The 16,175-nt window shown below is 33.6% G+C and overlaps 2 protein-coding genes across 2 annotated transcripts; both read left to right on the top strand.

The window, feature by feature from the left end:
- Positions 1 to 1,428: 1,428 nt before the first annotated feature.
- LOC144551199 (uncharacterized) lies at positions 1,429 to 3,302 on the top strand. Its single transcript, XM_078299075.1, has 3 exons — positions 1,429 to 1,639; positions 2,650 to 2,752; positions 3,049 to 3,302. Exons 1-3 carry the CDS (start codon positions 1,533 to 1,535, stop codon positions 3,061 to 3,063), a joined length of 225 nt encoding a protein of 74 aa, XP_078155201.1. The 5' UTR covers positions 1,429 to 1,532; the 3' UTR covers positions 3,064 to 3,302.
- A 1,812-nt stretch (positions 3,303 to 5,114) lies between these two features.
- Positions 5,115 to 9,616, top strand: ZCW7. Its single transcript, XM_078299074.1, has 5 exons — positions 5,115 to 5,780; positions 5,885 to 6,029; positions 7,400 to 7,559; positions 8,311 to 8,535; positions 9,377 to 9,616. Exons 1-5 carry the CDS (start codon positions 5,216 to 5,218, stop codon positions 9,380 to 9,382), a joined length of 1,101 nt encoding a protein of 366 aa, XP_078155200.1. The 5' UTR covers positions 5,115 to 5,215; the 3' UTR covers positions 9,383 to 9,616.
- Positions 9,617 to 16,175: the final 6,559 nt, after the last annotated feature.

The following is a 16,175-nucleotide window of genomic DNA, read 5'->3' as shown; positions in this document are numbered from 1 at the left end:
AGAAACAAATTAAGCCATCCGGAAAAATAGAAATTTTTCTTAATCAAATAACAAAATATTTTGTTTATAATTTCTTTTCATTTAATTTCAAGAAAATTAAAGAAAAAAACAAAAGTAATCTTTAATTTCTATTATAGCTGATACTTTGAGTTTATAATTACTAAATTTATGAGAGAATATTCTAAAACGAAATACAAATAAATATGAATTTTTCTCTTATATGCTAAAAATAAATGCGGACAAAGTTTAAATTTTCTTACTATACATACATTGAGTTGTTTCTTTTTTCTTTTTTTAAAAGATTATGAAAAATTTTCTAATTAAAGAAGTAGAATAAATTGAAATAAGGAAAATTGATGAGGATCAAGTTGTCTATTAATTAGATTCTTTGAATTGTGCTGTGCTGATAACAATTATTTTAGTGTCAATATCAGCATCCTTCACAAAGATACCCTAAATCGGAAATATATAATTGTTTCTATTTTTATTGTCGAAACTATAAATGAAGAGAAGAATGAAACAAAGAAAACAGAGAAATAAGGAAATAATTTAATTGCAGGAATCAGAGATAGTTTTAAAAAGAAATAAAGAAACAGATCGCTAGATATTCATTCAATTTTAATTGTGACAAACTATGTAATAGTCTGTGTGGCGAGTATGTTTATAACTAAATTTAGACTTCTACACATAGAATAGATGTATTTGATCAAAATAAGACAAATTATGTAATCGAAGAGCTGATATTCAATTCAAAAATTCATCTTCCAATCTCAGCCGTTGACAGATCAGGACAACTACGTGCATAATATAAGAATGGAGATTATATTATTTTTTCTTACTGTCATAAAAAATCCGGCATGAAAAATATTGATCCGGATTATTTTTAGCAGTCTTTCGAATAAATCAAATTATATAGTATTCCATCTATTTTTAAAAAAATATATTAAATATTTGTAATACTTCAATACAAAAAATAAATAAATTACAAATAAAAACCGAAAAATGAAAAAAAAAGAATCCGAAAAAAAAAATTTGGAAAAAAAAATTTCCTAAAAAAAAAAAAAATCCTAAATCCGGAAAAAATTATTCCGGATTTAGGAAAAAAAAAAAGAAATCCTAAATCCGGAAAAAATTATTCCGGATTTAGGATTCAATTTCCGGAAATTTTTTTTTCCAGAAATTGGTATTGAAATTGGAAATTTTTTTTCAGGTTTGAGTAGTTTTCGAAATAAACAAGTGATTTGGTTAGTTTTTTAAATTTATATATTTTTTTTGGATATAAATAAAAAAATCGGTAAAATCAGCACCCTAAAATGACTCATTTGTTCCAGGTCTTGCAACGTTGGTAGAAGCTTCAAGTGGACCCGCTTGGCAGTAACTTTTTATCATTGGTTCTGGAGAGTAAAGTGAGGTGAGCGCACGCAAAATCTGCAGTAGCAGAACCATACCGTGTCTGAACTCTGAAGAAACCGGAAGAGAAGTCAAAAGAGGAAAAGACGAGAGAGACGCCATCAAGCCATTAAAACAAATTAATGGGGAATTGCTCGTGCTTTGGCCCCTCTAAGGCGGAGCGAACCGAAGCCGATCGGGTCGAATCTAAGGATGCGCGCGAAAAAGCCGCCGCAGCTGCTCAAAGCAGGTGACGCCCTTCTTATAATTGGTTAAATCCCTTCTTTTTTCCAATTGTAGCCTTTTCTTTTCTTACTTTTAGAAAAGTTGCATTGGAAAGCTGTGGTTGATTTCAAATTAGTTGAATCACCCTTCATTAGCCGGTTATCGTTGCAGAATTATTGCAAATTTTCTCTACTTGTACTCTCTTGAGTTGACCTTTGCTTGTAGACGAGGAAAACGAAATGTCAGATTGATTTTTTAGTTTCAATTCAGTGATGTTTATGTCTTCTGTGTATTTATAATCTTCAAAGATCTGAGCTATGTGTTGTTCCAAAATCCTATGAATTGGAAATCTCAATGTAGATTCATGAAAAATAAGAGAGTAAATTCAATAATTTTGAGCTAGAGCTGTGTGAAAGCATGTGTTTTTAAATCTTTTCCCAAATGTAAGAAAAAAACAAAGGCTTGTATGGCAATGGTCCCTGGTGTGACAATGGGCATGCAAGACCACTGATTTTCTGGGGACGAATAGTTATCATATCTGCGTGTGCTGCAACTCGTTGCATACATAAAACATAATCAACAATACATAGTACGGGTACTGTTGAATTGATATATCTATTAGGAACGCCCGATCTTGGTCTGAATGTTGGTAGGCATTCAAAGGAAAAGATATGAAGGATGGGAAATGGTCATGGTTATAAAAGTAAATTTGGATGTGACATGAGAAATTCAGGATTCAAAGGATTGGATATCATAGGAATCTTACTGAAGTATTAAAGGATTACCAACTTGGACCAAAGGATCAAAATTTGAGTTTTGACCTTTGAGGATTTGTTAGTACCAAATCCTATTCCTTTCTTGTCTATCTTACACATCTCATACCCATTCATGCAAGCCCTCAGGTAATTAAAAAATTTGCAATTTTTTCTTTAAGCCTTGTAAATTATAATATAATAAAGTCAAACATATTGCTAGAATTTTCTTTCCTAAAAAAATTACTAGGTTTTGCTAAAAAATGAAGAGGTTTATGTTCAGGCAAGAGCAATTTGAGAAGTCAGCTGCTGGAAGAGCTGCTCGAGCTCAAATGGAAGCGGCAAAGAAACCACAATTTCAGAGCTCAGGAGAGCCAGTTCTGAAGGTAAGTGCAATATATGTTCTTTGATAAATAGAGTTAACCCAGAACAAATGACACAAAAATGTCTCTTTCAAAGTTTCACTCTGACAGCTTTTGTAGCTCATTACCATATCTTGTACATATTCATGATTCGCGACCAATAAGATATTGTATTCTATTTAATTCTATATTTATTGAAAAAAAAGGCTTCAAGGATCAAGAAGTTATTACTAGCTAGCATAGTGGTTCATATGGTAGAAGCATTTTTATAGGCTGCTTGTCTTTTGTTATCTAATGAGGATTTTGAATTGTGGATGCAGTGGCAAATGGGGTGATGGATCATGGATGTATTGCATTGAGGATTTGTCTGTAAATGCGAGTAGATTTGCTAGATTTTGGTTATTTAGTATTGTTTATACTATTTGTCCCTTTATGTTACTAGTTTAAAATTTTCTGTTTACTTTTTTTTTTTTTTCTAATGATTCAAAATGCTGTTCTCTTTATTATTTCATAGATTGTATTTAGTTAGGGAATAATTAAATGCATGATAAAAGTTGCCCAAATTTTTTATTGAGTTGAATTGGTGTGATTGAGCTCACTGTAATATGGCCTGGTATGACTCATTTTGTTTTAATTTTCAAGTGTGACAAAGATTAATCTGTCTTTAATATGCTAAGGGAAAAAAAATAGATGCAGTTTGTATGATTAACAAATGTACCTTGTCAATTTTTACTTTGATTGATATTTGCTTGTTCATTATTTATGTTTGCCTTTTTTTATGTGCAACACAAGCTGCTAAAAGGCCCAAAACACTACTAGCTCCTATTTCCTTTCCCTTTTCTTTTTTCTTTTTTATGTTTGCCTTTTTTTATGTGCAACACAAGCTGCTAAAAGGCCCAAATAACGGGGTGATGTGAAAGTTGTTGGTAGATTAGTCGAAAAATGATGTCCTAACTGAGTTTCATGATGAGATACTTATTTGACAAATTAAAATTTGGGAAGAGAAGTCATTTCATTTTTATTTATTTATCGAATGACTCTTGTGCTCCATTGTTTAACGATTTCACATGTTGAATTTGCACATATATACAACAACGTTCAGTTGAGTTATACTTCGATAAAATCAAATTACTTATACTATTACTAGGAGGATTCCAATACCTCATATTTTATATATTTATTTTTAAAATCTAAATTGTCGATCCGAACCGTTCCACATGATATTTATACTAAAATATGCATGTAGATGGAATTTTATAAGTTTGAAATTTTTTTACTATTTTTTAAGATAGGTACAAAATCACTGTTTTTGGACTGTTAAAAAAAGTGATTTTCCACCTATCCTAAAAATTAGTAAAAAAAATTCCAAAAATTATAAAATTTCATCCCCAACTATATTTTAGTATGGATATCATGTTGAACGACTCAGATCGACAATTCAGGCTTTGAAAATGAAGATATAAAATATGAAGTATCATAAGGTATGAAAAGCATGAGGTATTAGAACACTCCTCTACTATTATATAGGATTCTATTGCCTACCCAATAAAAGGTATAGCTTACAAGATCATGTAAATATCTATAATTTAACTAACTATTTACATTTATAATTTCATATATCAACTTAACGGATTAAAATAGTTGTTGGTAAATTTTATTTAATTAGTTGCATAACTAGTAGTTGTTTAACAATACTTGGCAGTGTGCCACAATACGACATTATTATTATATGAGGAGGGTTCAAATGCCTCCATGTTTTTGTTCCTCCATCATGCCTCTATCTCTCTCCATTATTTTCAAAGTTCAAACAGTCGATCCGAACCGCTCAACCTAACCTCCATACTAAAATATGTTTGGAGACCAAATTTTATATTTTTAGGAATTTTTTTACTATTTTCTTAGATAGATACAAAATCAGTTAATCTGAACCATCTAAAAACAGTATTTTTTTACCTATCTAAAAAAATAGTAAAAAAATTCCTAAAAATATAAAATTTGGTCTCCAAACATATTTTAGTATGGAGGTTAGGTTGAGCGGTTCGGATCGACTGTTTGAACTTTAAAAATGATGGAGAGAGATGGAGGCATGATGGAGGCACAAAAACATGGTGGCATTTGAACCCTCCTCTTATTATATAACAAAGATTGCATACTTCTACAATTCAGTGAAATAACAGCAGACTGGCCATATGCCCCGAGTCAAGATCCTCTGAAGTAACTCAAATTTTGAGTTTAGATCCAGACCGTCTAAGTAGGATCCGAGCCAATCCGGTCCGATGTGGAAGGCACGGGCCCCTTTAATATTCGTGTTAAAATACTAAATAGATCGAACGGTCTAGATCTGAACTTAAAATTTGAGTTACTTAGGTGATATGAATCCATATGCCCTGGGCCGAGGGCCCGAGGCCATGTAGGTGCCAGGTCGAGCCTCGTCGAACCAAGCCCAACGTACCTCCCAGTTCAACCCGACTCCTCTCCTCTGCTCCAATGAGCGCCACCACAACGACTAGCAAAAACCTCCGGCGGCCACTGAGCTCTCTTCCTCCGACCGAAACCTTAGAAATTGGTTACGCTCTCTCTCTCTCCCCTCGTGTGAAATTTCTCCTCACCTTCTTCCGTGCTGATCCCACTGTGCGCCCCCTTGATGAGTGGAAGCTCAAGAACGCGCTCCTCTCTTTCCTTCGCTCTCCGCCTCTCTCCCTTAACAAAGTCCCCGACGAAGACCTCCTTCTCCACCGCCTCCCCGACCAACACAAGCGCAAGCGCGATGAGGCCGTCGCCACTGGTACACTGTACATACGCGATCTATCTTTTCTCCAACCCTCGGACAGAGTGGACAGAGTGAGCGCAGATCGAGACAATGTAGAGGAGGAGATACTTAGGAAGAGGTTTCGGGACTGGAGGGAATCTGTAGTTGAGAGATTAAGCGGGATTGAGCTAAATATAGAAGGGGTTAAGTTCAAGATGACATTGGACATTCCTGTGAGTGACGATTTTGAGAAGATGAAAATATCATGGGAGGAATTTTATGCATTCAAGTCTAATGACAGCAGTAAGAGTTATTTGCTTTGGTTTGAAACATGGAATCTTAGTTCTTCTTTTCATTTGACTCACAAAATTTGTTGACAGCTAGGTTTATGATTCTTTCTAAAATAGGTAGGTTTATGCGAAATTCAGATCCAAAACCTGACACAATTATAGTCAGAGGAGTTCCTTCCAGGTGGTTTGCTGAGCCGCTTGTTTCTTCCAAGGCCTCACAGATGGTTACACATACAATTTTTTCTGTTTTCGGGAAAATAAGGTACATTCAACACTTTAATTCCTTCCGATGAGTCCATTGTACTTGTATGGGTGTACCATTTGATACATTGGTTCATTCTTAGGTGTTCTTGGGTCTTGGCTATAAAAAAGATGAGTACGTTTTTCATTTCAGTATAATATAAATGATAACAAATATTTGGACTGTGCAGGTGGAATTTATTTCAATTACTATGTTTTTATGGTTGCTGGAATATATATCCATAACATTTTACTGTAAACTATATAGAAAATTGTGTAAAAATACAAAATTTTTGAAAATAAATGGGCTCAATTGACCCCCGTGTTTTAAAAGTTGGTTTAGTCGGCCGAATATTCGTATTCGGTTGGAATCCTAATAGAAAATGAGTATTCGGTCCAATATTCGGTTTCGAATATTCGGCCGCATATTCAGCCACATATTATCTATTCGGCCGAATTTTTCCGAATAGAGAATAAGAATCCGAATAAAAACCGAATAAGAACCGAATAAGTTATAATTTAATTTATTTTAGTTTGAACTTATGTTTTATTTATGCTTATTTGTAGTTTTGTAATTTGTAATGTGGGTTGTTAACTTGTTCTAACTTATGTTATGTTTTATTTATGTTTATTTGTAATGTTTATCTATGTTTATTAGAGTTAATGCCTATGATTTTTCATTTGAAAATCCAAATATATAAATCCGAATAAAAATCCGAATATGCGGCCACATATTGTATATGCGGTATGCGGTGGCTTTCTGAATACCAAATAAGAACCGATTATTAAAACACTGATTGACCCCCATTCCTCTCAAGTAACTCCGCCCCTGGGTACATGTAGTTCTTTAAGGTGTTACTTTTTTTGTAATGGGAAGGAATTTAATGACAACCATGACAACAGATGTTGAAATTTGTTGAAAAATAATATTGTTATAAATGTGTTCTTTATCATTTAGATAGACCTTGTATCAAATTTGATGCAATTTAAGAATCATTTGCTTGATTAGATTCTCCACGAGCAAATTTTGATAACACTAACCTGTTAATTTTTCAAATCGTTCGGTGGATGACTTGTTGGTTTTCACCTTTTCAAATTGCACCAAATTTGGTACACGGTGTATATTGTTGGGACATATCTGCAATTTAAATTAATTAAAATTAATAACTATTGTGTCAGTTTTCATTGTTGACAAATAAGTTTGTTAACCCCTATCCCTTGTCTATTTAATTGGTTATTTGACGAGATTTATTCAAATTCACATTCTATTTTTTTCTCTTATTGAAAAATAGCTGGTAATTGTGCTAGTCGTTTATAAGGTATTATGTTATGTTAATAGTAGTATTATCAAATAATTGGTATTGATGGGATTTATGCTGGTTTTATACATAGGAATATTAATGTTTCTCCTGATGATAATCGAAGCAATGAAGCTGATGACACAAAAGGAGAGCTTGTTTCTGACCTAAATTGCAAGGTTTGGGTGAGATTTGAAACCTATGAGGACTTCTATGGTGCCATGAAGGTACTCTGCGGTCGCTCCATGGAAAAGGTGTGTTTTTCTGATTCTATTTGGAGCACATCCAATGCCATTTCAGATTTGTTTCTACACAGTTTTCTGACAGCTATTCCTCCTTTTTAGGGTTTAGGTTTCTTGTCCGTCCCCAAATTCGCATTCATTTTACTAGAATGAATGCTGAACTCTGTAGAATGTGCACTCATTTGAAACGAAATGAACATTAGCCTAATTATGTTAGGCAGCTGTTGCACAAGTTTTGACCCTCAAACTTTAAACTCATTACTGGAATCGCTCAAGAGTGCGGACCTTTTTGAGCCGGAATGGATAGTCATTTATGGTGGAATCTCCTTTGAACCGAAATGAACAATTGTCTACTATTTATGTTTAAAGAGTTGGGCCAAGAGCCCATTGGGGGGGGGGGGGGGGGGGGGGGGGGTGGTGGTGGTTGGTACTTGGAGGGTGAGGATGATGGAGTAAATGTATCATATTTTTTCTCTTAATGAGACGTGTTTGGTTGAAGTTTGACTATTTTGTCCCCACCTCTAATGCAAACCCAAATTAAATTTAAATTAAGCAAAGAAAATTCAACAACTATTGTGATATTTGGTTGATTTTACATTGAAAAAATTGAGTGCATTTTTGTTATTTATGGCTAGTTTAACTGTGATTGTAATAGTTTTAATATGTGGGCATCATTTGCAGATAGTACCACAAATGTTGGGTGCCACAGAATTGTAAAAGTTACAGGGTTTGATTTTAAAGAAACCTTGGGTATTCTTTACAGGAAGGGTCTCGATTAAAAGTAGACTATGAGGTAACTTGGGACAAGGATAATTTCTTCAGAAGCCCTCAGCAGAAACCATCTCAGCCTCAGTTCAGAGAAAGAGAAAGACAGAGAGAAAGACAAAGAGATAGACAGAGGGGTTATTCACCTGTACGAATGGAGCACAGTAGAAAGTCACACTGGGTGCATGCCGACTTCGACAATGCACAGCGAAAAAGATTCAAGGTATATGACATGATTATTCGAATTATGACTGACTAGTATATGATAGCTCAATTAGGAAATACCTGAACAAAAAGTTCTGGGAGCTTTATGTACCAGACTATTTTGGTTGAGGCCTAAACCATGGAATAAGGGGTTTAGGACTCAATTATTCCCTAGGTTCTAAATAGCTCAATGGCTTATGACACTATCTGCCGCTTTCCTTTTATCAGGGTTCTAAATAGTTAGCTATCGCTGTGTAATAGCTGTGCTATAGCTTTTTCGGACCTTAAAAGCGATGACACAATAATTGCTATTTAGAACCTTGATTATTCCACAAAATGCGGATTAATTAGGCCGGGCCTAAATAGGCATAACTCTAAAATTATGCCTCTAAATTTAAACCATCTCTCTAGGTGGTTTAAGAGTTAATACTATTTTTTGTCCCCCCTGTAAATGACTACCCAATTTTTTGTCCCCTCTTTTCTTTAGTCAATACTATTTCCTAAAGATAGCTAGGTCATGACATAATTTTAGACCTCAGCCAAACATGAATAGCTTAAGGGCCCGTTCGGCAGATTACTATTCACCGTGGGAAAAAAATTTTTGCTCAGAGTGAAGTTTTTATTCCCACGGTGAACAGTAAAATCCAGTTCAAAATTTTCAAAACCCATGCCCATTCCTATTCGCTACTGGGCTGCCGAACGGGCCCTAAGTTGGAATAACCAACTTTTCCAACTTTGGCCTTGACCAAAAACCCACCTAAGTTGTTTTCCTCCATTGTACATGGAGTGCAATGGGGATTATTTTTAAACTCGATTTCTAATTGAAACATCTGTCTATATTTATGTGGTAATATGAACAGGATTAAGAAAGAGCGAGTCAACAACTTGCGTGTGTCTACTCTGGAGTATAAGCTGATCGATAAGATGGTACAAGTACTTTGTTTCCATCTCGCACTCATCTAATGCAGCTATCATTTTTCATTTCTCTTTACTGCTGACATTTTAAGATAGCATAGTACGATTATGATTGAGGAAAAATTTGGCAGATTTCATGATATTTTTCAATGCAACTGTAGAATGCTGTTACATGATAGCAACAGACTAATAAATAATAATCTTTGTCAAGTAATTTCATGTACAATAACATTATTTTTTTCTAGTATTTGTATTGTTTATACCTGTCAGATTGATCAAATTTAAGGCTGTAGGCTGTGTTATTTATCTTTCGTTTTCGTTTTCGTTTTTCTTTTGAGGGATAATGTTATTTATTCATTTGGAGGAATGATGTTATATAATTTGTTATAGTATTTGTTTATCCACAATAAAAAAAATAAAAAATAGGGAGCATCTAGCTATCCCCCCTTAACAATCCCCCATTCCATCCCCCAGTCATTAACTACTTCAATAACTACTAACTACCTAGGGGGACCACTTACTATTTGGGGACCACATAATATTTGAAATATTTTACAACTGGCGCGCGCAAGTATTCATCTATAATGCATCAAGTATTCATCTATAACACATCAAGTATTCATAACTAATATAACAAGTATTTTTAAAAAAAAACTGGACACGTTTTTAGAGGTGGGATTTTTTTTCTTCGTTCAATCTAATCAATATTTCTGACGATCGGTGAGGAATTTTGTAAATCTAAAACCATAAATGTTTTTGACATAATTTTATCTTTAAAATGAGATCCATGATGATATACTTTCGAGTTGTCCGTTGTACAAGTATTCATCATTATCGAGAAAGTATTCATCCTCGTCGTGCAAGTGCAAATATAGAAACTGGACACATCACTCATCCATCTTTTACACGTTTTTAGATGTGGTTTTTTTTTTCTCCGTTCAATATAACCAATATTTCTGACGATCAATGAGGAATTTTGCAAATCTAAAACCACGAACATTTTCTACACAATTTTATCTTTCAAATGAGATCCATGATGACATACTTTCGAGTTGTCTGTTGCACAAGTATTCATCTCTTATCGAGAAAGTATTAATCCTCATCGTGTAAGTGTAAATATAAAAACTGGATACATCACTCATCCATTTTTTACATGTTTTTAGAGGTGAGTTTTTTTTTTCTCCGTTCAATCTAACCAATATTTCTGACGATCTGAGAAGAATTTTGCAAATCTAAAACCACGAACGTTTTCTACACAATTTTATCTTTCAAATGAGATCCATGATGACATACTTTCGAGTTGTCTGTTGCACAAGTATTAATATCTTGTCACGCAAGTATTCATACATAAGATATTAAGTATTCATTTATACACATTGAAGTATTCATTCATATATCTCTATTTTTTTTTTTCAAAATTTGTTTTTATGTCATTTATTTAATACGCAGTGGCCTAATTCACCATTAATAAAGCTTTGTTCTTTGCAAAACTCACTACTTCATGAGGAAGGAGAACATAAACATGAAAAAGATTAATTGCATATACATATACAAAATTATTTTGATACGATCGACAGTGACGGATCTGACCCGGTAGAGACGTGCTCTAGTATTCATATAAACACATTGAAGTATTCATTCATACACGTTGAAGTATTCATTCCTGGCAGAGGCGTGCTTGATTGGGATGGAGTGATGGATGATCTCCGGCAGAACGTTCGCTAGAGCAGGAGCAGCAGGCATAGAGGGAAAAAACCGAGACGAAAGTGTAAGAGGGAGGGAGCTTATTGTATTTATCATTTCGAGGTGGGAGAGGGAGGGAAGCTTATCAATGGAAAAACGGAGGTGGAGGAGGAGGTGGGATGCGGAGGTGGGAGAGGGAGGTAGAGGCGGAGGTGAGGTGAGGTGAAGGTGAGAGAGGGAGGTGGAAGGCGGAGGCGGAGGCGGAGGTGGGAGAAGAAGATGGATGTGAAAGAGGAAAATAGAGGTGGAAGAGAAAGGGAGAAAGATGAAAGAAATAAAGATTGTTAGAAATAGTAGTTATAGTTATAGTTAAAATAAAAAGTTAGTTGGGGGATGAAATGAGGGATAGATAGGTGGGGGATATTATAATTACCCTAAAAAATAATGCACGAGAGAGCTTCCAGATGTCCTCAGACAAATAGAGGTGTTATTAGTTTTATGTTGTAACTCGAGAAATAATTTGAATGCTGACACTAGCGCGGATTGTTTACTCTTATACTCAACTACTGCACATGCAATCAGAAATGCTGATTATCTAGAAAGACTTGTACAAGGGGTTATAGATATCCTTTTAATTATAATCATTGCGTCGTGTCGAATTCATCCGTCTAGAAGCTTAGACAAATGTGAAGGGCAGTTAAAATCGTTATCAGATGAATAAGACATGATACATCCATCTTTTCCTGACGAATTGAGAGGGAATTGCCAACAAAACAAGATAAACACAATCCACGATTGGTGAACCGGAGCGTCAATATCGAGAATTTTTTGTCTACAGAAAATATTAAAAAGAAAAAAGAAAAACATAAAAAGTATCAATAAATTTTCTGAATAGAAAAATCGGTAGGAATTTTACCGATCTAAAAGTTAAGATCGTTACTAATCCGATTCTAACTCATTATTATTTTTTCTCTGTTAAAATATAAAATTTATTTAGAAAAAATAGATGAGGTATCTTAAAATTTAGATATATTAGAAGAACTATCTATTTATTTAAGAACTTTTTATATTTCATATGAAAAAAATAACAACAGAGTTAAGTTCAGTAAAATTAGTACTGATCTTTCTATCAATGAAAAATCACAAGTTCTCTTTCTATTTATCTCTTATTTTTTATTATTGTCTATAGAAAAAAAATTCTAAAAAAATTCTCCGTCGATATCTTACGTTTGTGCATTAATACCGGTTCATTAAAAGCTGAGAACATTAGTAGATTGATTGGTTATTTGATTACCTCTTTAACGTACATAGTTGCCTGATAAAGATCTAGAATTCCATAGAGGACATCTCATTGTCTCGTATTGTATATGAGGTTTTTCTTTTCTTGAAAGGGCTATGCACAAAGTATTATCCAAAATCAGTGTCAAAATTTAATATTAAGTTTAGATCCAGACTGTTCTAAATATATTCGCACGAATCTTAACACAGATTAGATGGTCTAAGTCCGGCTTTAGATTAGATTTGTCCAAAGTCCTTTGGATCAGATTTATTCAAATCCTTTGGGTCAAAACCAATTGCATTTCTATAACCCGAGTTTGACTGGCGTTCAGGCGATGGAGAGTGGAGACCTACTCATTAAATACTTTGGTTGTGAAGACTGGAGATAGTTACATTTTCTAATGTGTCTTTGTCTTCAAAATTTATTTTTCTGATATTAAATTGGATATTAGTTTTTCAATCTTAAATATTTATAAAAAATATTAATATGAATTTAAAACATAATCTTTCATATGAAAAATACTATCTTAGTTATTAAACTAAAAGTTGATCCGAATTGTTGGTACTGATTTGTCTAAATTATAAATCCTGAATATTCGATAAAGCTGCTCAGCGCCGGTGCTTGCGTTGGCAAGTTTGCCTAATTTGTCTGACCGCATGATCCGGAATCCTTTTTTATCCAGTGGCTCAATGTTTTAGTTTTCTCTTAGAAGTTTGAGCAGTGAAAAAATCTGTAGCGTTCCGTGAAACAATCTTTGGTAGTGTTTTTTTAAGGTCAGCAAAGCTGACATTTTGATTGATAAAAGAGTTATTTACAAAGCACATTCTAATTATTTATATATCTTTTTATAATTATAAATATATTACAAGCTCGCTACACTACGGGTCCTGTCTCTCTTAGTCTCTTGCCAATTTTTAATATTCTAATTGACTTGCTCGCAGGGGCGGAATTAGGAAATTGAAATAAAAGGGGCGGTATGAATAAGCGTCATGTAATTTTATTTTATGAACAAGGCTAATAGTAATATTTTTTGTAAAATTTAATATTCAAAGATAAAAAATATAAAATTTTCAAAGGATAGGGAAACTTAACTCTCTTTTTTTACCATGTAGTTACGGCCGTTAGATATCTTTAGTAGTGTTATAATTATATACAACGAAAAGATAAATCTGCAAAATCTTTGTTGCATAGCGAAGCGTTGCAGATATATCTCATGAATCCGCACTTTAGGATTATTCGAGGTTAGAATTATTAAATTAAAGTCGTTTTTAATCCGACAAGAATCTCAAAGAATTATTATATTAAGGTTTTGTTTAAGCATTTCTTCAATGAATAATATGTATTGTTTGAATTTGGAGGACAATTGGATTGTACACCCAAAAGAATTTGATTACTTTTTTTATTTCTCTCATTCTCTGTGTGGAATGAGAAATGATAAAGAAATATTACTAGTTTAGTACTGCTAATTGTTAAAACAAAAATGAAGATATATCTACTCTTGATGTTTCTTATGCTTTTGGTCACTTATAATTAAAAAAAAAAATGAGTTGCTTGTTGTGCATGTTTCTTATGCTTCTTTTACTGATACCCTTTTTTTTTGCCTAGATATTCTAAATTAGCAAGCAAACAATTTTTGAAGTATACTTACAACTCATTTTATGCAGGGGAGAAGCCAAAAAATAGGAAATAAATTTGCTATTATTCCAATGGAATAACGGGAACCTGTTATTCCGATCTCGATCTTCGTTGAAAAAAAAATTATTCATTAAAACTCACACATGAAGAAATTTAAACAGTTAGAATCGAAATAACAGGTACATGTTATTCCATTGGAATAACAACATATTTATTTCTCAAAAAATAATATAGGTTGGAGCAAAATTTCTGAGGTAGAGTATAATTGTGTAATTAATTTATATACAAGTTCTTTTTGCTTGGAAGTAAAGCCGTCAACTATTTAATATCCACAAGAGATTTTTTTCATCTGGGTTTTAAACTTGCGACATCCCACATGGAAGACATTATCTTTGCCATCAGGGGCGGACCTACTATACAAGAATGGGGTCAATTGACTCCTATTTTTTTATTTATTTTTCAAAAAACTAGTACTAAAAATATGTATAAATTATAGTAAAAATGCTAGGGGTACAAGAAATTGACCCCCATATTTTTTTGTGAAATTTTATACTATTGATCCCCATTCTTTAAAAGAAAAATAATTTGTGTATAATTTGAGAGATTTCTAGTATTTTAGAACTTTTTTTAATAAAAAAAATAAAAACCTCATATGTGACACTTCTTATTTTATGTTCTCTCTCACTGACCATTCTTATTATTATTTTTTTTACCTCCAATCTATGAATTCCTACCTCCGCCCCTCTTTGTTGGCTTTTGGAGTCCTCAACTTGTCCATTTGACTAGATTTGCAAAACATACATAATTGCATTTTACAGTTTTCCTTCTTGAGACATTGTGCAGGTTCATGACAATTGAAGATTTAATAAATACACATCAATGATGAATTAATGAACTGCAATATAACATTGAGGATGCAGTCATGAAGCATAAGATATTGGATAGCAAAAACATTAACTCAAGATTAAGGACAATTAATCTGTAAAATTGATAAAATAAACTTGAGACTGACCTAAGTGAGGCCTACCGTTGCAACGGTCTAGGAATCGTTACAATAGAATAAGTAACTTTTGCAACAGAATAAATAAATTCGTAGAATTGTTGCGCCGGAATAAATCGATAATAACTGGCACAGAACGGTAGACAAGACAGAGACTTTTGTTATGGAGACTGTTATAACGGTCCTCTACCATTGCAATCCAAACTAGTTCAAATTAGCCTACCATTGTAACGGTCCCTGTACCGTTGCAACGATCAGCACCAGATACTTCCTTTTTATCAGCTCTCTATAAATAGAAGCTATACCAAGGTTTGGATTGACACTCTAGCCGCCCTCAACTTCAATATTTCATATTTTCAGATCTAGAGAAAACCATTGTTGCTTGTGCGCTTAAACTTCAATACTCACAATCAATCTCAAGTTTATTCAATCAATTCAACAACTTCTAGAGTGATTATGTGTGACCAAATCAATTACTACTTCGAGCCTTATGCTCACCTAGCAATCCTTGAGTCCTCACGGATCATATTGTCTTCCTTTGAGCTTTTAGTGCTCGTGTTCGGGCCGTGTGACTTCCCAAAAGATTATTGTAAGGGCTCACCGGTTTCACCTTGTAATCATTTCTCATTGGATAAAGAAATGCGCGTCATCTCGAAGGTCGCAGGCCTCGGAGACGTAGGCGTTAGTGCCGAACTCCGTAAACAACTCTCATGTCAAATGTCTCTAAACTCTACTATTTACCTTATTTATTTTACATTTTTTTTTAATTTAGAACAAAGTTATTCTAAGTTTTCGTCAATAATAACTTTAAGACACACTCGAAATTTATAACTTAGTTTAAAATTAAAAAAAAAAAAAACTATTCACTTCTCTCTAAGTGTCTTTGAGACCAACACTCTTTGTCACTAGTGGATTCTCATTTTAAACATAAGCTTAGTTTTGTAAATTTTTCGGAAAAAATATGATTAAAGAAGTATATATTCTGGATTGTATTTTTGGGTCAGGAAAAGGCTGGTGCCTCTCCCCTTGAACTCTTCGATCCGCTCCTGATTTTACAGTGCTGAAACTAGAAAGTTACTGCAGATTTTACAGGCTTTACTAATATTTCTCCCATAGGAAAAGATTTTTTAGACACACCCGCCTTATA

The sequence above is a fragment of the Carex rostrata genome, chromosome 3, assembly GCF_964058835.1.
Source record: "Carex rostrata chromosome 3, lpCarRost1.2, whole genome shotgun sequence".
NCBI lineage: Eukaryota > Viridiplantae > Streptophyta > Magnoliopsida > Poales > Cyperaceae > Carex > Carex rostrata.
This window is presented reverse-complemented; position numbering and strand designations above follow the sequence as displayed.

Bases quoted from the DNA above. Each gene is read 5' to 3' on its own strand.
- ZCW7 (XM_078299074.1), top strand. From the start codon at position 5,216: ATGAGCGCCACCACAACGACTAGCAAAAACCTCCGGCGGCCACTGAGC. The intron at 5,781-5,884 runs GTAAGAGTTATT...TTTCTAAAATAG, and splicing joins ATTCAAGTCTAATGACAGCA to GTAGGTTTATGCGAAATTCA. The intron at 7,560-8,310 runs GTGTGTTTTTCT...TATTCTTTACAG, and splicing joins GCGGTCGCTCCATGGAAAAG to GAAGGGTCTCGATTAAAAGT.
- LOC144551199 (XM_078299075.1), top strand. From the start codon at position 1,533: ATGGGGAATTGCTCGTGCTTTGGCCCCTCTAAGGCGGAGCGAACCGAA. The intron at 1,640-2,649 runs GTGACGCCCTTC...GTTTATGTTCAG, and splicing joins GCCGCAGCTGCTCAAAGCAG to GCAAGAGCAATTTGAGAAGT.